General features: G+C 56.6%; 12 protein-coding genes and 1 non-coding gene across 13 annotated transcripts; 5 read left to right on the forward strand and 8 right to left on the reverse strand.

Annotated features, from left to right (window-relative positions):
• Nucleotides 1–88: 88 nt before the first annotated feature.
• On the forward strand, nucleotides 89–2932 carry BO95DRAFT_435400 (MFS general substrate transporter; the record flags this gene model as incomplete). The annotated part of the gene is made up of 4 exons (XM_025585183.1): nucleotides 89–930; nucleotides 1159–1278; nucleotides 1342–1711; nucleotides 1769–2932. 4 exons carry the CDS (start codon nucleotides 89–91, stop codon nucleotides 2930–2932), a joined length of 2496 nt encoding a protein of 831 aa, XP_025438337.1.
• An 845-nt stretch (nucleotides 2933–3777) lies between these two features.
• Nucleotides 3778–5630, forward strand: BO95DRAFT_421861 (fungal specific transcription factor domain-containing protein; the record flags this gene model as incomplete). Its single annotated transcript, XM_025584575.1, has 3 exons — nucleotides 3778–3935; nucleotides 3986–4308; nucleotides 4366–5630. The coding sequence occupies exons 1-3, from the start codon at nucleotides 3787–3789 to the stop codon at nucleotides 5628–5630; spliced, it is 1737 nt and encodes a 578-aa protein (XP_025438338.1). The 5' UTR covers nucleotides 3778–3786.
• Nucleotides 5631–5725: 95 nt separating this feature from the next.
• On the reverse strand, nucleotides 5726–6719 carry BO95DRAFT_505613 (HpcH/HpaI aldolase family protein; the record flags this gene model as incomplete). The annotated part of the gene is made up of 1 exon (XM_025591163.1): nucleotides 5726–6719. Exon 1 carries the CDS (start codon nucleotides 6572–6574, stop codon nucleotides 5726–5728), a length of 849 nt encoding a protein of 282 aa, XP_025438339.1. The 5' UTR covers nucleotides 6575–6719.
• A 312-nt stretch (nucleotides 6720–7031) lies between these two features.
• Nucleotides 7032–8044, reverse strand: BO95DRAFT_505620 (SMP-30/gluconolactonase/LRE family protein; the record flags this gene model as incomplete). Its single annotated transcript, XM_025591164.1, has 2 exons — nucleotides 7735–8044; nucleotides 7032–7655 (listed from the first exon to the last, which is right to left on the reverse strand). Exons 1-2 carry the CDS (start codon nucleotides 8038–8040, stop codon nucleotides 7032–7034), a joined length of 930 nt encoding a protein of 309 aa, XP_025438340.1. The 5' UTR covers nucleotides 8041–8044.
• A 271-nt stretch (nucleotides 8045–8315) lies between these two features.
• On the forward strand, nucleotides 8316–10292 carry BO95DRAFT_505623 (putative transporter; the record flags this gene model as incomplete). Its single annotated transcript, XM_025591165.1, has 5 exons — nucleotides 8316–8439; nucleotides 8517–8656; nucleotides 8716–8901; nucleotides 8957–9958; nucleotides 10017–10292. 5 exons carry the CDS (start codon nucleotides 8316–8318, stop codon nucleotides 10185–10187), a joined length of 1623 nt encoding a protein of 540 aa, XP_025438341.1. The 3' UTR covers nucleotides 10188–10292.
• Nucleotides 10293–10400: 108 nt separating this feature from the next.
• Nucleotides 10401–10482, reverse strand: BO95DRAFT_t266. The gene has a single exon. It is a non-coding gene; the product is annotated as a tRNA-Ser (tRNA).
• Nucleotides 10483–10589: 107 nt separating this feature from the next.
• On the reverse strand, nucleotides 10590–11531 carry BO95DRAFT_421864 (RTA1 domain-containing protein; the record flags this gene model as incomplete). Its single annotated transcript, XM_025584576.1, has 3 exons — nucleotides 10590–11014; nucleotides 11072–11320; nucleotides 11381–11531. 3 exons carry the CDS (start codon nucleotides 11529–11531, stop codon nucleotides 10590–10592), a joined length of 825 nt encoding a protein of 274 aa, XP_025438342.1.
• A 1276-nt stretch (nucleotides 11532–12807) lies between these two features.
• Nucleotides 12808–13584, reverse strand: BO95DRAFT_255658 (uncharacterized protein; the record flags this gene model as incomplete). The annotated part of the gene is made up of 1 exon (XM_025581475.1): nucleotides 12808–13584. A coding segment is annotated over one exon (609 nt), but the record flags the coding sequence as incomplete, so codon positions are not given.
• A 496-nt stretch (nucleotides 13585–14080) lies between these two features.
• BO95DRAFT_372165 (alpha/beta hydrolase family protein) lies at nucleotides 14081–15121 on the forward strand (the record flags this gene model as incomplete). Its single annotated transcript, XM_025582987.1, has 1 exon — nucleotides 14081–15121. One exon carries the CDS (start codon nucleotides 14081–14083, stop codon nucleotides 15119–15121), a length of 1041 nt encoding a protein of 346 aa, XP_025438344.1.
• A 46-nt stretch (nucleotides 15122–15167) lies between these two features.
• Nucleotides 15168–17259, reverse strand: BO95DRAFT_255688 (uncharacterized protein). The gene is made up of 2 exons (XM_025581476.1): nucleotides 16539–17259; nucleotides 15168–16460 (listed from the first exon to the last, which is right to left on the reverse strand). Exons 1-2 carry the CDS (start codon nucleotides 17045–17047, stop codon nucleotides 15380–15382), a joined length of 1590 nt encoding a protein of 529 aa, XP_025438345.1. The 5' UTR covers nucleotides 17048–17259; the 3' UTR covers nucleotides 15168–15379.
• Nucleotides 17260–17547: 288 nt separating this feature from the next.
• On the forward strand, nucleotides 17548–18475 carry BO95DRAFT_485182 (RING finger protein; the record flags this gene model as incomplete). The annotated part of the gene is made up of 3 exons (XM_025590387.1): nucleotides 17548–17982; nucleotides 18035–18241; nucleotides 18310–18475. Exons 1-3 carry the CDS (start codon nucleotides 17810–17812, stop codon nucleotides 18473–18475), a joined length of 546 nt encoding a protein of 181 aa, XP_025438346.1. The 5' UTR covers nucleotides 17548–17809.
• A 6-nt stretch (nucleotides 18476–18481) lies between these two features.
• BO95DRAFT_485183 (FAD-binding oxidoreductase) lies at nucleotides 18482–19665 on the reverse strand. Its single transcript, XM_025590388.1, has 3 exons — nucleotides 19392–19665; nucleotides 18808–19345; nucleotides 18482–18739 (listed from the first exon to the last, which is right to left on the reverse strand). Exons 1-3 carry the CDS (start codon nucleotides 19524–19526, stop codon nucleotides 18612–18614), a joined length of 801 nt encoding a protein of 266 aa, XP_025438347.1. The 5' UTR covers nucleotides 19527–19665; the 3' UTR covers nucleotides 18482–18611.
• A 556-nt stretch (nucleotides 19666–20221) lies between these two features.
• On the reverse strand, nucleotides 20222–21818 carry BO95DRAFT_456277 (FAD binding oxidoreductase; the record flags this gene model as incomplete). Its single annotated transcript, XM_025588390.1, has 3 exons — nucleotides 20222–20355; nucleotides 20406–21624; nucleotides 21681–21818. The coding sequence occupies 3 exons, from the start codon at nucleotides 21816–21818 to the stop codon at nucleotides 20222–20224; spliced, it is 1491 nt and encodes a 496-aa protein (XP_025438348.1).
• Between the last annotated feature and the right edge of the window lie 1198 nt (nucleotides 21819–23016).

The raw sequence follows: 23016 nt of genomic DNA on the forward strand, positions 1-23016 counted from the left end.
ATTTTCCGAGCGCCGCATCTCGCTTAAAAGTGCACGGATGCCGCCAATGACAAAGCTGTCGTTCAGTCATACCTTACAGATAACCGCAATGCCGAATTCAATGCTCCCCCGCGAGGCGTGGGACAGTCATCTCCATTGCCTGGACCCACAGCGTTTCCCGTTCAAGCCAACGCGCGCCTACACCCCTCCACCGGCCACGCTCGAGAGGATGGTACAGCACCGACAGACCAACAAGCTGATGCTCGTGCAGGCCTCCATCGAGGATGGCTATGAAGGCTTTCTGGCTCACCTCACCGAGTGTCGGAGGTTGTACCCATCGATCACCATCCGGGGGACCATCTGCTGCGATCCGGAGCTGGACCGGTTGACCAAGGAGGAGTTCGAGCAATGGCACGAGGTTGGGGCGCGCTGCATTCGCATCCACGGAGTCTATGGGCAATTCAGGGACCAGCCAGAGCTCGTGCGGAGCCAACTCCGAGCATTGGCTGGGTCCTACGGGGTGCGTGTGCTGGGGTGGTCCATTTCGGCTCAGCTTCCATTACCAGTCTGGGCTTCTCTGAGACCTTTCCTCATAGAAGATAAGAGCATGCAGGATATCATCCTCATCGCGGATCATAATGGCTGTGCGGAGCCAGATGACATAGACACGTCGGATTTCCGTGCTTTCATGGATCTGCTAGGGTCGGGAAGGTTGTACGTGAAGATCGGGGCTTTGTACCGTCGCAGTCCGGACGACTTCCTGCGAATGGAGCCAGTCATCAGGGCAATGGCTGAGCAGACACCAGAACGTATAGTCTGGGGAAGCGATTGGCCACATGTGGTCACAGGTGGTGGGAAGTTGCAGGTAGGGGATGTAGATGCTGAGCTGGCCGCGTTGCGGGGATGGCTGTCAGAGGAGGCGTGGCGTCTGATGCTTGTTGATAATCCACAGTCAGTATTTGAAAGAAACAAATAACGCAACTTTGGTCAAGTGAGCAAAGGCTCGATTGCACACCAATCGTATGATGTACACTACGAGGTAAAAGCTTGATGTCGGAGATGTCCCGCAAGGAGACGCGACCCCACCCGGTCTGGAGCCAACCCTAGCCAACCCCATTTCTGTCGGCAATTCTCCGTCTCTCGCGGTGGTTGTTGGGCCCTTTCCCCAAACTTCCCCAGATTCCTCTCCCCACGAGGTGTCTCGGAATTGAAGGTCCTGATAAATACTCCAGGCCGGTCTGAGAAAGAAGCGACTGTTGTTCCTGCATTTGTACCCTATAGAACTTTGCCTGACCCCCGGTGTGTGAATCCGATCCTTTTTCTTGTATTATCCACCCCTATCTTCGGGATGAGTGTGCGCAGTTCCAGGAAAGACGAATTGGAGCATGAAGTTAAGCCCGAGAATGTCTGGGTCGAAGATTGTGCAGCAGACGGAGGTTCCGGGGTGATGGCCACCTACCGGGGCTACGATCCAGAGTTCGCGCGCAAGACAGAGGGCGAGCTGCTGAAAAAGATCGATCGTCGGATCCTACCTTTGGTCCTGCTCATCTACCTGTTCAACTATCTGGATCGAAACTCCATCACGCAAGCTCGAGTCTATGGGCTGCAAGAAGACACCCACCTGAAGGGAGCGGAGTATCAGACCGTCATCTCCATCTTTTCAGTGGGGTACATCCTGATGCAAGTCCCCTCTACCATGCTCATGACCAAGCTTCGACCCTCCATCTACTTGGTATGTTAAATCTGCCTGTTCGCGAAATGCGCCCGATGGAGCTGACCCGATATACAGCCTTCATGCATGATCATCTGGGCCATCGTGAGCGGATGCACGGCAGCGACCCACAACGTCGGCAGTATCATGGCGGTCCGGTTTCTACTCGGCTTTGTCGAAGCCCCCTTCTTCCCCGGCGCCATCTACTTCCTCAGCTGTTGGTACACAAAGAAGGAACTGGGAGTGCGAACCGCATTGCTCGTGTCGGGCATCCTGCTGTCCAACGCTTTTGCGGGACTGATTACCGCCGGAATCCTGACCGGAATGAACCACACCACGCGACTCGCATCCTGGAGATGGCTGTTCATCATCGAAGGGCTTGCCACCGTTGTTGTAGCCCTCGTAGCCATGGCCTTCCTACCCGACTTCCCCGCCACGACCAAATGGCTGACTGAAGCCGAACGGATCGTGGCGCAGGCGCGTCTCGCCGAGGACGCAGGCTCGGAGAACGCGCTGGAAGATGAGAAAGTGCCCCTGCCCCGGGCATTGATCTGGGCCGCCAAGGACGTGCGCACCTGGATCTTTGCCTGCATGCAAATGGCCACGACGGCCACCATCTCCTTCTCCCACTTCTTCCCCACACTGATCAAAGAGATCGGATTCTCCAACAACACAGTCGTGCTCTTGCTCACATCCCCACCCTACGTCGTGGGCTTCTTCTGGGCTGTAGGCTGGGGCTGGTGGGCCGATAAGCGCCAGACTCGCTCCATTCCTGCGGGCGTGTCGGAGGGGGTGGCTATTCTTGCGGCCATCCTGTTGATTGCGGTACCAGAGTCCCAGCAGTGGGCGCGCTACGCCTTCACCTTTCTGATCTGCTGCGGAACGTACGGTGTCTATGCGACCACCTACGCCTGGCTGTCTTCGACCATCGTCCAGCCCCCGGCCAAACGAGCCGTGGCGATCGGTATCGCTAACACCTGCGCCAACGTGGCGTCGCTGTTTGCGAACTACTTCTGGTTGGACCAGTACGAACCCACGTATCGGGTCTCTTGGGGATGCATCCTCGCTTTTGAGTGTCTCGGAATGGCGTGTATCCTAACGCTGCGTTTTCTGCTTCGTCGCGCCAACAGAAGGTTCGAGGAGTTGACAACCACGATGGAGGTGAATGATGGTGTTGCCATGCAGAGATTGGACCAAGACTCGCGGCGCGCCATCTTGAATGGGTTTCGATATGTAATCTAGCTTGAGTTCTGTACAGACCTTGAATGTGTGCTCTTGCGACGCAGTTGATGGGGAGGTCGGAAATGGAGTGGAGTTTAGACAAGAGACATTTTCATTCTTCGAATGAAATCGTTCATCCATCTCGGAAGTAGAATTGCCGAGGACCAAGTAAAGTACCGTACGATACCATACGCGGGGCCCCCGCATTCCCCCCACTCGAAATCTCTTTTATATCATGATGTAAATCCTCGAGTTTCATTCCAGCTTGTTAGGCTGCATGCCAAGATCTCCTTCTCCTTTTTCCGCAAGTCAAGTGCACCATGCTTGATGTAGACGGCCTCAAGTTGAAACTACCCAGACTCCCAGCATGCCAATCATGCTATACCAAGAAAACCAAGGTATGGTTCAGCTTCTCCACGTATCCACCGTAGAAGCAACGACTGGGCCTAGTTGACCACATAATAGTGCGACAACGAGCGTCCTAAATGTGGTCCTTGTAGTAGAGCAGGAGCCGGTTGCATCACAGTCAGTCTCGATGGCAGTGAGCCTGTCTCACGCGAGTATGTGCTCAATACTGCAATTACACGCCACTGCTGACAGGAGAAGATACATCTGGGAACTGGAGCAGCAGACGCAGGAAACCCAATCGCCTGAGGCTGCGAGTGAAGCGAATACCCCGGTCTTATTAGTGCGTTCACCGGTTGTCTTCACTGCACCAGCAGAGAGATCTCTTGGAGAGCAGGAAACCCCAGCACAAGCAACACATGCATGGACGTCGCCGGCAGACCCGTCTCCTAGGGTGGTGGAGTTCTCGGGGATCAAGTATGTCCTCAACATTCCGGGTGTGTATCGTCTAACATCTTTATCTCAGCTTCATGAGCACGCTCTTTGCAGATACCAGGTGGAGAGACCAGAACGTCAGCCTGTTGCAAAACCTGTCCAAGCCCTCAGCGGTACTGGAAACCTCCATCCGAGCCAATTCTCTGCCCCCGCCGGAGGAAGCACACTTACTCTTTAACGCCTAGTAGGTAACGTGCCTGGTGCTGACTGAGACGCTTGGCTGAAGGAACGTAGTTTGAATGGCTCCCACGTGCAGAATCCCTTCTTGCTGCGCCGCGACGTCCAACAGCTCTATCATTCAGTTTTCTCGGGTGCTCACGGCGCTGCGTCCCGGCCAAATCTCCCACCCCCTCTGCAACGACTGACTGACTTCCGAGTGTTTATGATTCTTGCCATTGGAGCAGTGCCTCTATACCGATCTGGCAGACACACGAGCCACCCATATGGATACTTCCTGGCTGCCATGGATCATGTGGATTTCAACGTACTGTCCAAGGGACTAGACTCAATACAAGACTTACTTTTAGTGGTGAGATTTGGTATATATCATCACATTGGTACTGAAAAACTCCCTTTCAATTATTGACCAACCAGAAAAGCTAATATTCATCCAGGAACATCCATCTGGGAGCTCACAACACTCTGCATGCGCATGTGCATCGAGCAAAACCTTCACAGGCCACCCCGCTCAAAGCCCGGGAGTCGAAGCAGCCTCCTGCATCAACAAATGCAACGACGAGTGTTCTGGGAATGCTACATGATCGACCGCTACAGTTCCATCACCCTGGACCGGCCCTTCGCGATCGCGGAGAAGGACATCCAGATTGGCCTTCCCGCGGACGCGAGCGACGAGGAAATCGACGCCGCAGAGGCATCCGGCTCGTTTCCGGATCTCGACTCCATCTGCCGGGCGATTGCGTGTCGGAGTCCAGGCACGACGACGGAGATGTCGGTGTTCTTCCTCTGCGTACGGCTGCGGAAGATCACCTCGAAAATACGCGCCAGGTTTCGGCACCAGGAGGCCCCAGTGTCGCCAGTCTACCCTGCTACGATGCAGGACATCACGGCGTCGGGGAGAATATACGGTGACCTGGAAGAATTGCTTCAGGAGCTGCAGGAGTGGCGTCTCTCAGCACCCGTGTTCCCCGCTCCGCAGAGCCTGTACCAGATGCAGGCGTGGTATGACCTGCTTCTCATGAGCGAGCGACTCTTGCTGGTGCGCAAGGCGATCGACCTGGTGCCCAAATCGGGCAACACACCCCCGGAAGATCTGCTGTCGCTCTGTCTGGAGTACGCGATTACGACAATCCAGACATTCTGCCCGTTGTTCGACGCCAACACGATCACGTACACACGTAGCTATTTCCAGATGCTCTTCACAGCCGGGCTGTCCGTAATGTTCTGCCTCTCGTCTCTCGCGGTTCCGACCTCCGCCGTGCGGGAGCAAGCCGTTGAGGCAGTGGAGCAGAGCGAAAGGGCCCTGAAGAGGATGGGCAAGGAGCTACCGGATGCAGTGCACTACATCGCCGTTTATGAGGCCTTGCGCTCGCACGTTATTAGCAAGATGCGGACGGTGCCGAGGTCGGCTGGGGAGTGGGATGAGGCTTGTCGACACGAGCGAGCAACTGCACAGGAAGAGTTGCTAGTGCAGGGAGATGCCAATCCTTACCCAGCCAACTCCCTCGGCCTCAACCACAAACTGCACTCGAGCAACAACAATGATCCTCCGCTCGAGAATGACCCCCAGCTTGATCCTTCGCTCTTCTCGCTCGATATCTTCGACGACAGCACCTTCTGGAACACGGAATACGGACTGGGCGAGTACGCGTACGGGGATCCGCTGTTTTATCCCTCGCTGCTGCACGATGAGAGTCTATGAACATTTGCGACGATGCAGAAGACACTCTATCACATGATGCATATATGACTGTATGATAATCTGACAAACATTCTCCCCCTATATCTATGACCTGTTCACGTCGACTTGGCGACCCTCTCCCCAATCTCCGCGTAATTCCTCGCCATCTGCCTCAACCCCGCCTGCAACATCGACGCATCCTGTCCACTCAACGACCACGACGCGCCCAATCGAAACCACTTCTCCAATATATCCAATCGGCTCCCAATCCCCCCGATCCCCACAGGCTTGCCCGCCTTCCTCCCCGCCTGCAGCACCTTGGTGACCGCATCCTGATACAAGGCACTATCATACTTGCCCGGGATCCCCAAATCGGCACACAGATCATTCGACCCGACCAGCACACCATCCACGCCCTCAACGGCCAGAATCTCCTCCGCGATCTCCACCGCCGCCGGCGTCTCAATCATAGGAATCAGCATCGTCTCGCGATTGAGCACCTCATTCTGCGTCAGGGTCGGCACATGCTGGAAGTTGAACGCGGGGAGGTTGTTGGTGCACCCGCGGGCGCCGAGCGGCGCGTATTTAGCGCACTTGACGAGGGCGTGCACCTCGTCGAGGGTCTCGATGTGCGGGACGACGACCGCCGACGCCCCCGCGTCGAGGATCCGGCTGATGTGCCAGTGGGACTTGCTGGGGCTGCGCACCACGGCTGACACGCCCGCGTAGTTGCAGGCCAGGATCAGCTGGCCCACCTGGTGCAGGTCAAGCGTTGAGTGCTCCATATCAATGAAGAGGGCGTGCACCCCGGCCATCTTGCACATCATCGGGATCTCGTTGCTGGTGATGAGCTTGATGGACATCAGCGGGGTGATCTCGCCGGCTAGGATGCGCGCGCGGAAGGGGTTGGAGAGGGGGTCGGGGTGAGGGGTTTGGTCTGTGGGGAGGGGGGTGATGGAGCCCATTTTGGTGGCTGTCGTGGTTTGTTTGTAGGGATGAACCGGCGAGATGGCTTAGGCGCAATGCAAAGTAGATAATGATAAGATAGATGTGCCTTTGCTGTGTGGGGTACTATCCAGAATGGTTTGGATGGCCCTTATAACCTGGCGGCGCTCGGAGGGCTGCCCGGAGATTTTCCAGTGCTCGTCGGAGATTTCCCGCCGCGTCTTTAGGGCACGCATCGTCCACCCTAGCATTTGCCCAGTGCAGTCCTTAGGGAATTGATTTCTTGGGTGGAAGGTATCGAGAAACGTTGATTGAAGCTGTTGCCTGATATCAGTGACTCACCTATCAACCTATACATACTATTGTCAGTATGAGCCAAAAGCATCAAGATGACCCGACTCACAACACTACGCACTTCACCAATCTACATCGTAACTCTTCTCGGTACAAAATCTGAGATTTCTCTCATAGACACTACTACCCTTTTACCCCCCGGGCAACAGGCAGCCCCCGACAATGCCACCTGACCACCTGCACGACCCCCTCAATACTATCCGTAATAAACAACGAGCACCCATCCACGCCCCCAAACGTACAATTCGTCAAATTCCTTCCACCGCCCACCGCACTCACGATCCTCGCCTTGGGCACCCCCTCCCTATCGACGACAAACACCGATGCCAGACTGGGGTGGCACACAAAAAGATTCCCCTCCTCATCGACGGCCAGCCCGTCGGGCCCCGCGCACCCGAATGACTGGAAGAACAACCCCACCTTGCTGGTGGTGCCGTCGGCATACAGCGGGAGGCGCCACACGGCGTTGGCCCGCGTCATGGCCACGTACAGGAACCGCTCGTCGGGGGACAGAGCCAACCCGTTCGGGGAGACGCCGTTGGCGACCAGAGTGTCGAGCTTTCCCGCCGGGGTGAGGCGGTACACGCGCCCCGTGGGGTCGGAGAGGCCCGTCTGGCCTTGGTCCGTGAAGTAGAGGTCGCCCGTGGAGGCGATGATCAGGTCGTTGGGGCCTTTGAAGCGCTCCAGGTTACGGCGGGGCAGGAGGGGGCTGACTCTGCTGGTGGAGGGGTCGAAGAGCAGCAGGCCCTGTGGGTCCTTTGGTTAGTGGTCCTGAAAGATGCACGCACTGCACTAGAGGGAGGTGAGGTGGGCGGGTATGCCTTACCTGCTTGTAATCCGCCACCACGATGCATCCGTCCTCACGCACCACCAGCCCGTTGGGCTCGCCGTCCCACCGGACACATTCGCTCACATTTTTGTCAATGTCCACTTTCAGGATCCGGCCGTGCGGGATGTCGACGAGGTACAGGTCCCCGTTGGAGACGTAGGTTGGCCCCTCCAGGAAAATATCCGACGCGGGGTTGGCGGATCCCGGGCGCCATTCTGTGGGCTGACCGGTGCACCGGAGGGAGTCCGGGATGCGCACATAGACCTCGGCTTGGATGATTGGGGGCGGAGGATAGAAGTTCATCGTGGTGGTCGGGTCCGGGCACTGGTTGTCGCGAAGAAACGGCGGCGGATGATGACTGGGCTGGGAACGGGGATAAATATCGACGCAGTTCATTGGGGCTGGCCGGGATTTCTCCGACGAGGGATGTCGAGCGGGGGGTGCATTAGGATTGTGGTCAGGGTTGGCATAAGCTGGGGAAATGCGGGGCGAGGGAATGGTACAATGGAGAAGATCTATATTTCTCATGCGTCCGTGGGGTGAAGTTGGGCAAGCATTTGCAGACGCTAACCATCACGATGGGTCTCATTGCAGACGCGAGAAAGGCTATGAAGGATGCCCCCGAGGGCACATTCAATCGCCATGTTCTGTTCTGTACATGTGTGTTTGCTCTCGCTGGAGTATCGAAGGGGTTCGATGAGGGTAAGTGGTATCACTTTACCTAGGTATTGCTTCACCTAAAGAGTGTGTAAAGTGCTGATATCTCCCGTGCATGCCAGGAAACATCGCATCTCTAGTCTCGCAGTCTCACTTCAAGGTTCGATTTGGTCTTGCCACGCAGAGTCCCACACAATACTCCAATACCAAGGGCTGGATTGTTTCCATCGCCACCGCCGGTGCTGTCTTTGGATGCCTTGGGGTAAGACTAGCCATGGGGCAGTCTTGGCTTAATCTGACTATGCACCAACTCTAAAACAGTGCTCGCCCGTCAATGATCAGCTAGGTCGACGCTGGACCCTCCGGATCTTTACCCTCGTCTATTTGGCAGGCATTCTCGGTCAAGGCCTCTGTCATGGCAATCTATCTGGTCTGTATGCCTCGCGATTCATCGTGGGGCTGGGTATTGGACCTCTCTCAATTGTGCCGCCTGTCTACATCACCGAGGTAAGTTGTACAATCAGCCCCATGTTCCTGTTCTCAACTGTCATTCACATTCCAGATCTCGCCGAAAGTCATTCGCGGACTTCTCACCATCCTGTTTGCATCTTGCCAACAACTAGGCGTGGTGCTGGGATTCTTCATCAATTACGGAGTCACAAAACAGTATCCGGGCGTGGACATACAATGGATGCTCCCTACCCTCCTACAACTGGCTGCGGTGGTTATCTGGATCACGGGCTCCTTCTTCTGCTCCGAGTCACCCCGCTGGCTCCTCCTGCGTGGAAGATCAGACGAGGCAACCACAGCGATGTCTCGCCTGCGCGGCCTCCCTCGAGATCACCCCGTGGTCCAGACCGAACTCGCAGGGATGGACGCACAGATCCTCCACGAAATGGAATCCACCAGCAACGCCAGCCTGCTCGACCTACTGAAAGAAACTTTCGTCCCCGTCGAGAACCGCCGCCGATTCTTCCTCATCTTCATGGCCACCCTGTTCTCGCAGTGGTCCGGTGCCAACGCCATCACGCAGTACCTGCCCAGCATCTTCGCCTACCTGGGCATCTTGGGCGACGAGACTACCTTCCTGACTACGGGCATTTACGGGATTGTCAAGTTCACTAGCACGGTGTTTTTCGCCCTGTTCATGGTCGACATCCTCGGCCGGCGGCGGTCCCTTCTCGCCGGCATCGGCCTCCAGCTAACCACCCTGGTCTTCGTGGCCGCGTACCTCGGCGCCACGCAGACCATGTCTACGGCCGAGATTCGGGCATCTGCCGGTGCGTCGCAGGCCTCGACCGCCGCCATCGTCGCCATCTTCCTCCACGCGGTCGCCTGGAGCATCGGCTGGTTCAGTATCCCGTACCTGGTCGGGTCGGAGGTGTTCCCCATCCGCATCCGGTCGCTCAATGTCTCCATCTCCATGGCGCTCCATTGGGCCTTCTACTTCGGGTGCTCCCGCGCGATGCCCAGTCTGTTGGCGGCCACGCATCAGTGGGGGGCGTTTGTGTTCTTCGCCTGCGTCTGCTTGGTGTCTCTGGTTTATGTCTACTTCGCGATGCCGGTGAGTCGCCCCTGTTCGTTGGGCTCTGGTGAAAATCTTGCTGGGCTAATGTGAGTAGGATACGACGGGAAGGTCGCTGGAGGAATTGGATGGTCTTTTCCAGCGGCCCTGGTATACAGTGTATCAGGTCGCGTACAAGTCAGTGCAAGGCGTGGAGGGCGAGACGATGGAGGTCAAAGCTGAGTGGAGTGGGAGGGCTCAGCATGTGGAAGAGGGTAACACGAACTAGTGACATGTTCCGACGTTGTTTGAGTGTGCTCATGGAAAGCGCAGATACATGGTTGGATTTATGGATACATCAAAGCCTCTCAAGGGAGGAACATATCACTGCGCTCCTCACTTGCTTCTGCCTGTGTAATCAGGCATCAAAATGCAAATAGTCCAATCCATGAAGCTATTCCCGCGAAGACCCACCCAGGGAAAAACCACCAAATGCAAAAAACGACAACAGTCGGATTTGAACCGACGCCTCCGAAGAGAATAGATTTCTAGTCTATCGCCTTAGACCGCTCGGCCATATTGTCTTGTATGCTAATGCCGCTGTACTTTGGTTACATGTTGCAAAGGCACGCGAAGCCTTAAATGAATCCAGATTAACCACCCGACCACAACGCAACATTCCACTTCCCCACTAAACCCTATCATACAGCCGGTTCATCTCAGCTATGTTTTTTCCGCGCTCAAGGATCTGGCTCGGATGATACACCACGAAGATTCCCATCATGATCAGCATCAGCGCCGCGTCGAAGACATAAGCATACGCCTCATGGCTCTGCAGCGACCCCGCCGAGCCCTGCGCATACTCGATGACCCGATAGAGACAGCGAACCAGAATCAGCCCGCTGGCCGCGTACAGCACCCACAGATATCTCCTCCACGGTACGCACAACGTCATCGCAGTCGACGTCGGGTTCGCGGTGATGCGCCTGTGGAAGACGACGGCGACGGTGACAAAGAAGCCGAAGAAGAGGATCTGCACGACCAGGCCGACGATGATCACGTTCTCGCCCAGCTTGAGCGTGCTGCTGGTCTTGGCGCTGGAGAGGATACCACCGCCTGCGAGACATTGTCAGTTCCAGTTTGCGGAATAGAGTCCGGGGAGGTGCATCGTACCGCCGCACTGCATCAGAAAGGCGAGCACGTCCCCCAGGACGAAGATCTTGGTCATCCAGCGCGCGCGAATCAAGCACCGCGAGTCGCCGTCGGTCAGGGTGACGATGCGGCCCAGGATCATGTAGATGGAGGCGGCGAAGAGCGACGGGGCGATCAGGATGAAGAGGCTCTGGAGGGCGTAGGGCATGACGCTGTAGTTCGGTTTCTGGTGGGCGCTCACGGCCCGCGCGACGTACCCGATTGTCTCGACTGTTGCGACCGCATTAGCTGAGACTTGGGTTGGAGAAGAAAGAAAAACGCAGCTCATACTTAAGCCACCGATCACAAAGGCTGTGAAGAAGTATGCGCGCTTCCGAATTAGCAACCAGAGGTGGTACGCGGTGGCACCGAGGAAGAGAAACAGCGCCAGCAGGGCGCACGTCACGGACGGTGTATAAGCATAAAGGGTTGTTTCCGTCATTTCGATTGTTTTTGTCTGGATCGGTGAGTATAGAGTAGTAGGATCGAAGTCAGCGTTAAACACGCAGAATTGAGGTGCGAATGCTAAATATATGTACGACACAGACTTCAACTCTTGAATCAAGCTTTGCGAGTGTGCAGGCAGCAGTGTATAGATCTTCAAGAACAATTCTAAAATTGGTACTTTGGTCCACTGCATGTTTTGGGATAAGAAGAGCTGTAGCCGACCGACATCGTGACTCTAGACCCTCTTGTGCGAATACGAAGCCGAACCCGAGTCCGAGATCACTTGGAGATAAGATAATCGACGGGTCAAGCCAGTCGAGCCACGCAGCTGGCTGTGTTTACGCTTCCGTATTCGTGCTCGAACTCGCTTCAAATGCCCTGGTCCCGTTCTTTAGAACTTTGAAGTTTCAAGCTCATGATTTTTTTGTCTGCCTAAATATGATACACTCAGCGCGCTCCTGGTAAAGGCGTATCTCGGTTTCGACGCGTCCGGGCATGGCAACGCTATTCCCTTGAAGAAAAAACAAAGGGGGAACAACAGAAAGAAAAAGAAAAAAAAAAAGAATCCTTGATGCAGACTCAGAGTTGAAAATTTCTGGACTTCAAATGTTTAGCGTAAGGTTCCTTCGGAAACGGTGGGTCGGAAATGATCAGCTTCTATCTTGAGCATGGATAAGTAGAGGACCGGACTTTCCAAGGGTATATAACTTGGGCAGCCGGGCCAGTCACTCGCCCTTTCGATATTTCTCGCTCAACATCCCTTATCATCGAGCTAGCCAGCAATATAAGATCTTTCCAACTGTCTCAAATACGAACTATGCGCTCAACTCGACAATCAAATCTTTAAAATTTCTTGGGGAATGCGGACATTGCCAGTTAATGATCATTCGATCCCCCGACCGCGAAAAGAGTACAGTACTTCAGCCCTCGCGGCGTGTGCAGCAGGGTGTCTTCCCCAATGCTAATTGGAAATCACTCCAGCATTATCCTGACAATTAGATGAGATGAGCCTGACAAGGGCACTGGGCCATGACAGAAGGCAGACACCGAACAGGAGTGGGAGCGGTACTGGGTACATCGACTTGATAGCGTGAGGTGATTACATTCACCGGTTTCCCTCCTTTATCTTCATCTATATGATAAGGAGATCCATCATCACAGGGGCCACACGTGGTGGCAATGAATGACTGGAGCATTCATGTGGGAATAGCGCCGTTCTCATGGTACTGCAAGTGAAAATCGCAATCGGAAGCCAAACCTGTACATACGACCCCTTCCCGTACCGAAGAACATGAGAACAGAATTCGTCGCACAACACACTCCATCATTCCAAAACATAACACTTATCACCAGCTAACCCAATATCAACCTCCTCCTCTACTCTACAATTTTCCAGCACCTCCACTTCCACCCACCGAAATCAACCTCACTCCTCGAGATCAGACCAAACCCTCGAGACAAGCACCACAATGACCCAGATCGTCGCCCTCATCAACCAGCTCGTAGTCCTCACGTTCACCCTCATCATGACCACCAACCTCGCTCCAGGAATCAAACGCCATCTCACCACCATCACCGACTCCTCGCCCCTCGCCGCGGGCCTCCTCCTGTATTGCAGCATCTCCTACCTGATCAACCACAGCCGCTGCGGCCTGCTCGTGTCGACCTACTTCGCCCAGCTCTACTCGACCATCGCGACCGACTACCTGTGGAACCTCCTGTTCTGGAAGACCCTCCCTGCGACCGGGCTGTGGGCCCGAGCCCTGAAGGACGAGCTTTCCATGCGCAAGGATCTGTGTGTCTGTGAGGGAGCGGCCACCGTGATCCAGTGGTGCTTCGATCCGTACACGCGGGTGCTGCTGGTGTGCGAATGGATGGGCTTTCTCTGCGTTGGGATCTATTCGACGGTCATTGCGGCCAAGGCGGTTTACCGGCTTCTCGGTGAAGGGCATACATATTAAAGCTCGGAGAGGAGGTACTGGATGAAACAAGTGTGAAGAAGTGAGATCCAAGGGATGATGTGCTTTGTTTACGACATGGTGAGACGGGGGTAGAGCAAGGCAGTCGGGAGATACTGGCAGGCGAAGGGTTGCTGGCCTGGCGCCGGGCGTGACCTTGTGCCATTACACCTGTACTATCCAGCTTGCATGCTACTGAGACTGATTTTCCGACTTTGATGGAATTAGTTGACCAGAATGAGACTACATTTCTAAGCAATGGAGTTAATGGAGATAAGGGACAGTCACGGCACCCTCGGGTTCTGGACCGAGTCTAACTCCGACGCTATCCTCGATGGTCGCTTAAAGTATATCATGGCATGCGCGAGTTTCTCTTGGCTGGGCTTAGTATCTTGTTAGTCTTAAGTTATAAGCTCTGACACAGTCTGACAGCATCAAATCCCTACAGACCCTACTGCGACGAAGCCGAAGCATGGATATTATAAATACAGCTCGTCCTTCCATCCGAATAAATGCACTCCACCAGCGTTTACCAAAGAACACACTCACACACAGACTCAAGACAGGAAAGAGACCAAACCCCAAGATGGCCATTCAAGACCACTCCACCATCACCACCTCCAGCACCTCCAGCGCCCGGCGTCCGCAAGACCATGCCCTCATCGGCCAAGCCGCAAAGATCCCCGCCGCCGCCCCCGAGCAAACCATCTCCATCAGCCCGGTGATCCTGCCGGCCCCCAACCGCATCATCGACCTCCACATGCGCATCACCGCCCCGAGCACCACCGGCAACAGCCCGGGGCCCCTCCCCCTCATCCTCCTCTCGCACGGCCACGGCCCCTCGAACCACCTCTCCTCGCTTCACGGCTACGGCCCACTGGCCGACTTCTGGGCCGCGCGGGGCTTCATCGTCGTCCAACCGACCCACCTCAGCTCCAAGTCCCTCAGCCTCGACCCCTCAGTCGCGGGCGCCCCACTGTTCTGGCGCTCGCGCGTGGACGACATGAAACTGATCCTTGACCACCTGGCGCTCATCGAGGAGCTCGCCCCGATGCTCAAAGGCCGAGTGGACCACACCCGCATCGCGGTGGCCGGCCACTCGATGGGGTCGCACACGGCCGCCATGCTCCTGGGGATGCGGCTGACGGACCCGGCCGACGGCCGCGTGGTCGATCTCTTCGACCCGCGCATCCAAGCGGGGGTGCTGCTGACGCCGATCGGGAACGGCGGGGAGGCGCTCAGCCCCGCGGCGGCCGAGCGGTACGCCTTCCTGCGCGACTCGAGCTTCGCGGAGATGCGCACCCCGGCGCTGGTGGCGGTCGGCGACGCCGACGCGTCGCCGCATCTGACGGTGCGCGGGCCCGAGTGGCATGCCGATGCGTACGTGCACGGCCCCGCGCCGAAGAGTCTGTTGACGGTGGCGGCGGCCACGCATGGGCTGGGCGGCATCGCGGGGTATGATGCTAGGGAGACGACGGATGAGAGCGTCGAGCGGGTCGGCGTGGTGCAGCGGGTGACGTGGGCGTATCTGCGGGCGAGGCTGTGCGGGGACGAGGAGGCGTGGCGGGAGGCGGTTAGGGTTGTTGGGGGCGAGCTTGAGGGGTTGGCGAGGGTGGAGTCGAAGTGAGGTGGCAGCGTCCAGTGGTGCAGGACCGGAGTGTTACGATTCAACAATAGTAGATAGTGTTATTCCTGGTCTGGTCTTACACTCGCTCCCTCTCGTTGGAATCTGGATTTGAGCTGCAAGTTTACCAGGGGGTAGACACCGGACCTGATGGAGTGGATGTGTGATTATATGAAGAACAAGCAATGGTATGGTTAACGATCAGTCAAACCCTCATGCCCATCCCCAGAGCACACCCCGAACGTAATGCCCACCGCCGAACTACCGACAAGACACCACCCCGCCCTTCCGCCCATACCTCGCCGCCAGAAACGACTTATGCACCTCGGACACATTCACCTTCGACGAACCCCCCATCAGTCGCTGCACCGCCAGCTGCGCCGACCGCACACTGTACTCGGTCATCAGCGCCGTCTCCTCGGGGATCTCCACGTACTGGCCCACTAGCGCCAGATTCCCCAGATCCGAGGGGGTGATATCCGGCCGATCGCCGGGGTCGCGCTTAAGGAGCGGCGACAATCCCAGCGGGAGGACGTAAGGCACAGTCCTAGCCTTCGGGATGATTTGCGCGGGTGGAATGTTGAGGCTGCTGAGGAGCTCGGCGAGGATCTCGTCGCCGCTGCATGCGGGCATGGGTTTCTGGATGTGGTGGCCCGGTGCGTCCGGCGTGAAGCCATAGCCTAAAATGGAGCGGTGGGATTCATCGTGCTCTTGCTGCGCCTGCTGGGGAAAGACAAGCTTCAATGACCAATTGCTCTCTGCGATGGTGGCATCGACGGCGGGATGGGTGCCCAGGACGCGGTGGTGGAGGGCGTTGAACTCGGCTTGCGGCAGGTGGATGACGAACATCCCCAGGCGCGATTCCGGGAGATGGGTGCAGAAAGAGGCCGGGTTGCCGCATTGCGAGGACTTCTTGGCGAGGGCAATCCACAGCGCCCAGCTGGGATCGTCGAGGAGGCTTTGGGTGCTGGTGGAGAGGGCGGGCGGAGGGCTGGCGGGGGTGCCGGTCGCGATGCCTGATGCGGCGGAGCCGAGGGTCACGATAAGGATGTCCTCGGCGCGTACAGGAAAGACCATAGGATTTCCGCAGGGGTCAACCGCTTGGATCCCGCTGGCGGTTTGAGGATAGTGGTCCGGGTGGAAGTGGATATCGGTGACGTGGAGGCTGTGAAACTCGACCCCCTGGTTGCGAAGGTAGGCTCGCAGCGGCTGGAGGACGGTCTTCCGTAGGGAGACTTGCAGTGGGTCAGCGATCTGGATGCTGTTGCCGATGACCTCGTCCAGGTATTTGCTGATGTAGCGATGGAACTCGACGGCGGAGTGCGATGGGCGTAGGCCGAAGCTGAAGCCCGACATCACCCCCTTTAGCATCGGGTTCTCCAGTCGGAGACAGGATGCGTCAGGGAAAGGCGGGATTTACCTTGATGAGAATAGCCTCCAGAAGTAGGTGTCGAAGAAGGACTCATCGAACACCAGCTGAATGCTCAGCCCTTCGTATGCTTCCTCGTCCTGCAGGAGGAAGTGGAGGATGTCCTTGCGGTTCTTGCGCCAGACCTGTTTGCGGCCGAGATGACCGAGGAAATGGATCGGCTCTGCCATGAAGGCCTCGGTGCGGTCTCGGGTGCATGTCGCAGGGGTTTCGTCATGGTGGAAGGCGGGTACGTCGAGGGGCTGAGGCTGATGCGGCTCTTGGGCTGATGCGCATGGCAGCTCCTGGCAGTGACTCGTACTAGACGTGATCAACCGCTTGCGTGTCGACTTGGTATTTCGGATAGTGCCACTAGGCTGTCGCTGACCCCTTGAGTCGAGGATACGGATTCGATTGCCGGGGATCTTGGCCTCATTTATCAGACAAGAGGCAGCAACCAAGGACTCGACCCCACCACCTATCAACCACACTGTATGTGGTCGACGATTTCGAGTGGTCATGATGGTGTGTGCATAACATGTGAGCGTTGGGAAATGATCTCCTGCCTGCCAATCGAGGTTGGGGATTGGCAGGGCCTGATTTATACATCTCTTGCGGGGGGCTCGTGATTCCTCAGTGACTCAGCCCTGTCAGCTCACCTATTCGTGAAGGCAGATCTGGTGCCCTGGTTCAGCCGAATAAGGCGTGGGCCGTCGCGAGCACAGCCCAGACATCGGCTAGAACTGCCTGGGCCTTCGCATTCCCCTCGTCTCCGATCCAGCTCTACTGACATCGTGTTGATTCAGAATGGTGAAAAGACCGAGTCTCACGTCTCACAGGAAGACATGGTTCCGAGTGTGGAGTGTGAGAAGCGGTGAATGGGGGAGGGGATCGACGGCCGCGAGGGCTTTGTAGTGGGGGGTCGCGTGACGGGCCAATGTATGGATGCGGCGAACCCAAACCATAAAACCCCGCGTATTGCATCCATGGCTACAGTCCATTTCCAGTAAAAGGCTGGAGCCTCAGCATGATCACCCTGATCTCCCCCTTCATGCACCCCGTATATCACATGAGAATGATGAGCAGTTCCCGGGGTCGGGTTGCTTCCCGAATATCAAGTCTCCAGCCCCCAGATCACTATATTATTCATTGTTGGCTCGTAAACCAGACAATGAATCGTACTCGACTCCTGTTGCAGGCTCCAGTTTTACGATCAAGATGAACGGCTGTGCTGCACGAATACCTTCTCGTGCAAAAGGTCGTCGAATGTCTGTCCACGAACCATGTCACCGCCCTTCGTACAACGACCAGCCACCAGCAGCCCTCGCCCGCCGCCGTTGAGGGCTCCAGCCTGGGTCCACGCCGAGTATGGAACCCTCCCGCCTAAGCAGGACGAACTTCCACTCTATCTTTGTGTTCTGTACATCATTGTCCTGTCGATAACAGTGTTCATGCTGTAAGTCAGGGCTTGTTAGCTGAGTCTTCACTTGAATGCTGATCGCGACCAGGGTCATCGTCAAACGCCGCTACGAGGCAGACTTTACACCCCCAAACACTGCTTTCGAGCCCATCCTCCCGTACTCGAGTCGCAACTCGGAGGAACGGCGACTGCTCTACTTCCAGCAGAGCGTGGTGAAGGATCTCTACGGAGACTGGTGGGCTTCCATCCAGACGGAGCGGAGCAGACTGATGGGCTATAACAGCCCTGCTGTCTGGTGAGTGCGGGTCGCGGATGTCGAGGATTGTCGCGTCTGAAATAGCAAGCCACTGACGTCGTGTGTAGCCCCATCTGCCTGGAAGTCGTCACCAAGATGCAACTGATCTACCTGCTCCCATGCCGACATGTCTTCCACGATCGCTGTCTGGATGGCTGGGTTATGAGTGGCAGGAACACATGCCCGCTGTGTCTGGATATCATGGCGAGGCCCGGGAGGAAAGAAATTGTGTAAAAAGTGGTGGATGTATATACCAGCAGAATTATTGAATTACAAATAACAGAGTCAGTGATAGCTGTGCTGACTCGTACATCGACATGGCCCATTGTCAGCATAGCAACGTCAGACATGACCAAATCCGCCCGATGAGCTATTTTCGCGTGTCCAAGGAGGCACTGTCCAGGTTGCCAAACAGCCCATGCGGGTCATATTGCCTTTTCAGTTTCTGCAAGCGTGGTAGATCGTCCTCGCCAGAGTCTTCTAAGCCGTCTTTCGCCCCTGAGCCGATTAGTGTGGTACAGTAAATTAAGACCTGCGATAGGGGACTTTCAAGCGGTGGAACATACCACAATCTGCCTCACTGCTTTTCGTAGGCCCTTCCTTCCTCCCCTGAGGATACACCCTAAAGACCAACTCAGTGGCAAGACCGAACACCCCTCCGGCATGGTGCAGCGCCCAAAAGAGATCGGGCTTCTCCGTGCTCGACGTTGTGACAATGCTCCCATCCGCTAAGACTATCTTGACACTCACTAGATTGTCGATAATCGCGCCAGGGCACCCCATCAACCAGCCACTTCCTGCTCCAGTCCCTGCGTCGGCTGGAGTATCATCCCCGGTGGCCGGAACGACCGTGAGGCCCGATGCGCCCGCAACGCCGACGAGATCCTCCCATCTCGCGCCTCCTTGAGCGGCCAGTGTGCGTGATGCCGGATCAACCACCACTTTGGACATGCGCGCCAAACTGATGATGATTCCCCCCTCCTCCCCCAATGAACTACGCGTTGCAAAGGCGCCACCGTGGACGATAATCGGGATGTGGTGGTGAGTCGCGTAGCTGAGAACGCGCGAAACCTCGTCGGTGGTCGTGACTTGCACGATGGCGCCCTGGCTCTGTCAATCATGACACCAGCTTAAATGCATACAGACATACCGACTCGACCTCACCCAGCTCGAGACCGCGAATGCGATCCGCGTAGTCCCCATCACTTGGGGTGTGCACCTCCGCCCGGGTGTCCTGCAGCGTCGCTTTCAGCTCGATCGCGCGTCGGCACGAAAGACGGGTCATCTTGGATAGGTCAAAGTACGCTAAGCTTGCGTTTCGATCGCTGCGGCAATGCTGCTACAGAGCTCAAAAGCAAGCTGTCAGGAGCTCGGAGGAATCCACCGAGCAGAGCAACAGCTTCCTCGGACGGAATTTGGTTCGGCGGTGGCAAGTTTCCCGTCAAACCAGACGCTCTGACCGAACCTTATACACTCGCGACCGAACAATAACCACAAGCAAGGCATTACGAGAACCGCAAGGTTAAACCCCGGTCGTTCCAGACCCATCGACACCCATCGACGAGACTCCGCATTTTCCCCGGTCGTCGGCTCCGAGCTTTGGAGATTATCGCTTGGCAAGGGGGATACGAAGGGATTCTCGTGTATTCTGGCTGATCTTCTCCGGCTTTGCAGGGTTGGGGTATCGGGGCTGTTTGGTCTACGCTATCGGTTGACTCCATCTGAGAGGAATGTCCAATCTACTAATCACGTAGCACCAATTCAATCATTAGGCTTATATTAATTCAACCGGGAAAGGTGATCTTGCACCGTGTGCAGATCATAACGGGTATAGAATACATGTCCGACCAATGGACCGTTGCTGAGTTTTGTGCCGATGTCCAGATTCATGTCACATACGAATAGTATCTTGCCGAGTGACACTGAGCACTCAGTGCCGCGTTCTGTAGCACTGGGCAGGCTTTTGCATGAGATTGCAGCCTATTGCCCACCGTTCTCCGGAACCCTAATGCGGTGCCACTTGTTGAACGTATTGTGCGGATCGTACTTCTTCTTGAGCTCCTGCAGGCGGGGGAAGTTGTCTCCGAATATTTCCTCGCTGCCCACATCGTGGCCTGTCCTCTGTTAGCTGTCTTTCCTCTCATCCACGACAAGACCGTCCTACCAGCATAGTTGGCATAGATGCCCGTGCCCCGTCTCGGGCCCTGATACCCCGGCCGCTTGATCCCCGCCGACGTCGCAATGCGGCCCAACAGACTGGCCTGCGCCAACCGGATCTGCGCATCCAGATCGGCATCGTACCACCGAAACAGACAACTGACATTGTAGTACGGCCCGCGGTTCGCGAACGCCGTCGCCTCGTCGGGGACCTGCATGATCTGCGCATTCGGCAGCAGCTCGAACAGCAGCCTGCTATCTCGGGTCTGCGGGCATTCCGTGAGCACCCCGTTGAACTCGTCGTACACCGACTGCACGAACCCCAGGTCCAGCGGGAGGGTGACGTTGCTCCCGCGCATGCTCTTCCGGGGGCCCATGGCCACGTCCAGCGGGTAGCTGATGTTGACCTCGGTGTCGCTCCCGCGGCGGTGCAGCGTGTCCGTCGTGTTGAGAATCCCATTCAGACTATCGTAGGGGATCATCCCCGCGGTGTTGGCGAGCGGGTCCGCCTTCAGCAGCGGCGCGAAGAACTGCTCCGCCCGTGCCTGGTCCCCATTGTAGAACACCACGACCAGAATACAGCACTGCGTCATCGCTGGCGCAACCGTGAACCCGAACCACAGACCCTGCTTGCCGTCCGTCTGCCTCTCAAACCGATTGGCGAAATCGACAATGATCGCGAGTTTCTCCGGCGCGAAGAGCAGCGTGCCCGCGAAGACGGCATTGCGCTGGGGATGCGCGCGGAACCCGAGCTCGACGGCGACGCCGAACTCCTGGCCGGCGCCGCGGACCGCCCAGAAGAGGTCGGGGTGGGACGTCTCGGAGGCGATGACGATGCTCCCATCGGCGAGGACCACCTTCGCCCACAGCAGGTTGTCAATGGCCAGTCCGTACTGGCCGGTCAGCCAGCCGTAGCCGCCGCCGAGGGTCGCCCCCGCCGCGCCGATGTGGCTCAGCGTGCTGCCCACCACCGCCAGCCCGTGCTGCGCCGCCGCCACGTCGATGTCCGCCCACAGCGCCCCGCCCTCGGCGGCCACCACGCGCGCGTCCGGGTCGATGCGCACGCGCCGCAGCCTGGCCAGGTCCAGGACGATGCCCCCGCGCGCCGTCGAGCTGCCGCTCGTCGAGTAGCCCCCGCCCCGCACGGCCAGCGGGATCTGGTGGCGGGTCACGAATCGCACCACGATCGCCGCTTCGTCGGCGCAGGTCACTCGGACCACTGCGCCCTGGTCTCATCAGTCCTGGTCATGTCTGGTCTCGTTGGGGAGGGGCAGAAACTCACGACATCTTCATCGCACGAATCGCTCCACTGCTTGATATTATCGCCGTAGCCCTCGCATCCCCACGTGGAAATTTCCGCGTTGGTGCCCTGGAGCTCGTCCCGTAGACGACGGACTTGCGAGAGTGGTAAAAACGGCATTATGGGGGGTGTGTGTGGTATGTGTGGTGTGTGTGGTGACATGGATTGGGAAGGGTTTACATAGTCAATAATGTTGGATATCGGGTATATTATAGGGCGGGCAGAGTGACAGCCACCGGACCGGGGAATGGGACGCGAATGAGGTCAGCGCCCAGATTTCACGGGTTCGGGAATCCGGCCAGTGTTAAGCGCCGCTCGGCCGAAATCATGCTCCTTTGGCGATTTGTTGCCGGTGGTCACGGTACTTTCTTACCTTATAAGGGTTACGAGAAGGTGGTCTGATCGGACAAAGAGCTGGAGCTGTTACGGTGGCCTGTGGGGGTGGCAAATTGGGGCTGAGAACGGGTCCACCGGGTTTTCCCCTTGTCGACTGGTGGGAAGTGCACAACACTCTTGGTGACTTCTGGCTCGGACTTTTCCCTGACTCTCCCGACATGATGTAGTCTTTTCTTGGAGGTGGGTTTCTGCAGGCGTTTTCTTCCTTGTCCAGTGTGGAAAGGCTGTCTCCACTTTTGATGTGCGATCCGCGCCGTGGTTGACTTCATCATGATGAGCCTGTGAAAATAGGAAAGAAATAATAAAAAGAGAGCTGGAAGTTTCCTACTAGATAAAATATCCAGTTTGGGAATTCTTGTCAATTCATCTTCTTTAAGACAAGGACTTGCAACCTACTCAGTAGCTCCCGGGAAAATCCTCTGTGGATCATCCATGCTACTTGTAAACAAACTGTGAATTGAGCTGCGGTCAACAGAGGGTAAGCCGTGGGTGATGCGACCGGGCGTCCGTGCACGGACCACCCACGCCATCCCCAGCAAGAGAGAGTCGACAACTGTCAACAACTAATTGTCAATTTGGCAATTGAGTCTAGCGAATTTCTGTCAGGAAGAAAGGTACAAGCATACAGAGTCTGGAGACGATGCTGACGCAATCATTAAGCAAGTAGGCAGCTCTGTATCACCTCATCTGAGCGATGTATCAACACAAGGCTTGTGTATAGTACTAAGTAAGCCGGAGGGACCAACGTTATTTCTTTGGTTGAAAGATTTTCAAACATCCCCAATTCCCATAGCTAACCTGTCTACGAGCTAATTTATGTGGCGTATAAATCAGGGATGAACCAAACTGTCCGTGCTATTGCTCGCCACAACTTTCACCCGTGACTTCCCCATGGTGGATGTCACGAACGCACAACTGCACT

The sequence above is a fragment of the Aspergillus brunneoviolaceus genome (genome assembly GCF_003184695.1).
Source record: "Aspergillus brunneoviolaceus CBS 621.78 unplaced genomic scaffold BO95scaffold_73, whole genome shotgun sequence".
NCBI classification, from domain to species: domain Eukaryota; kingdom Fungi; phylum Ascomycota; class Eurotiomycetes; order Eurotiales; family Aspergillaceae; genus Aspergillus; species Aspergillus brunneoviolaceus.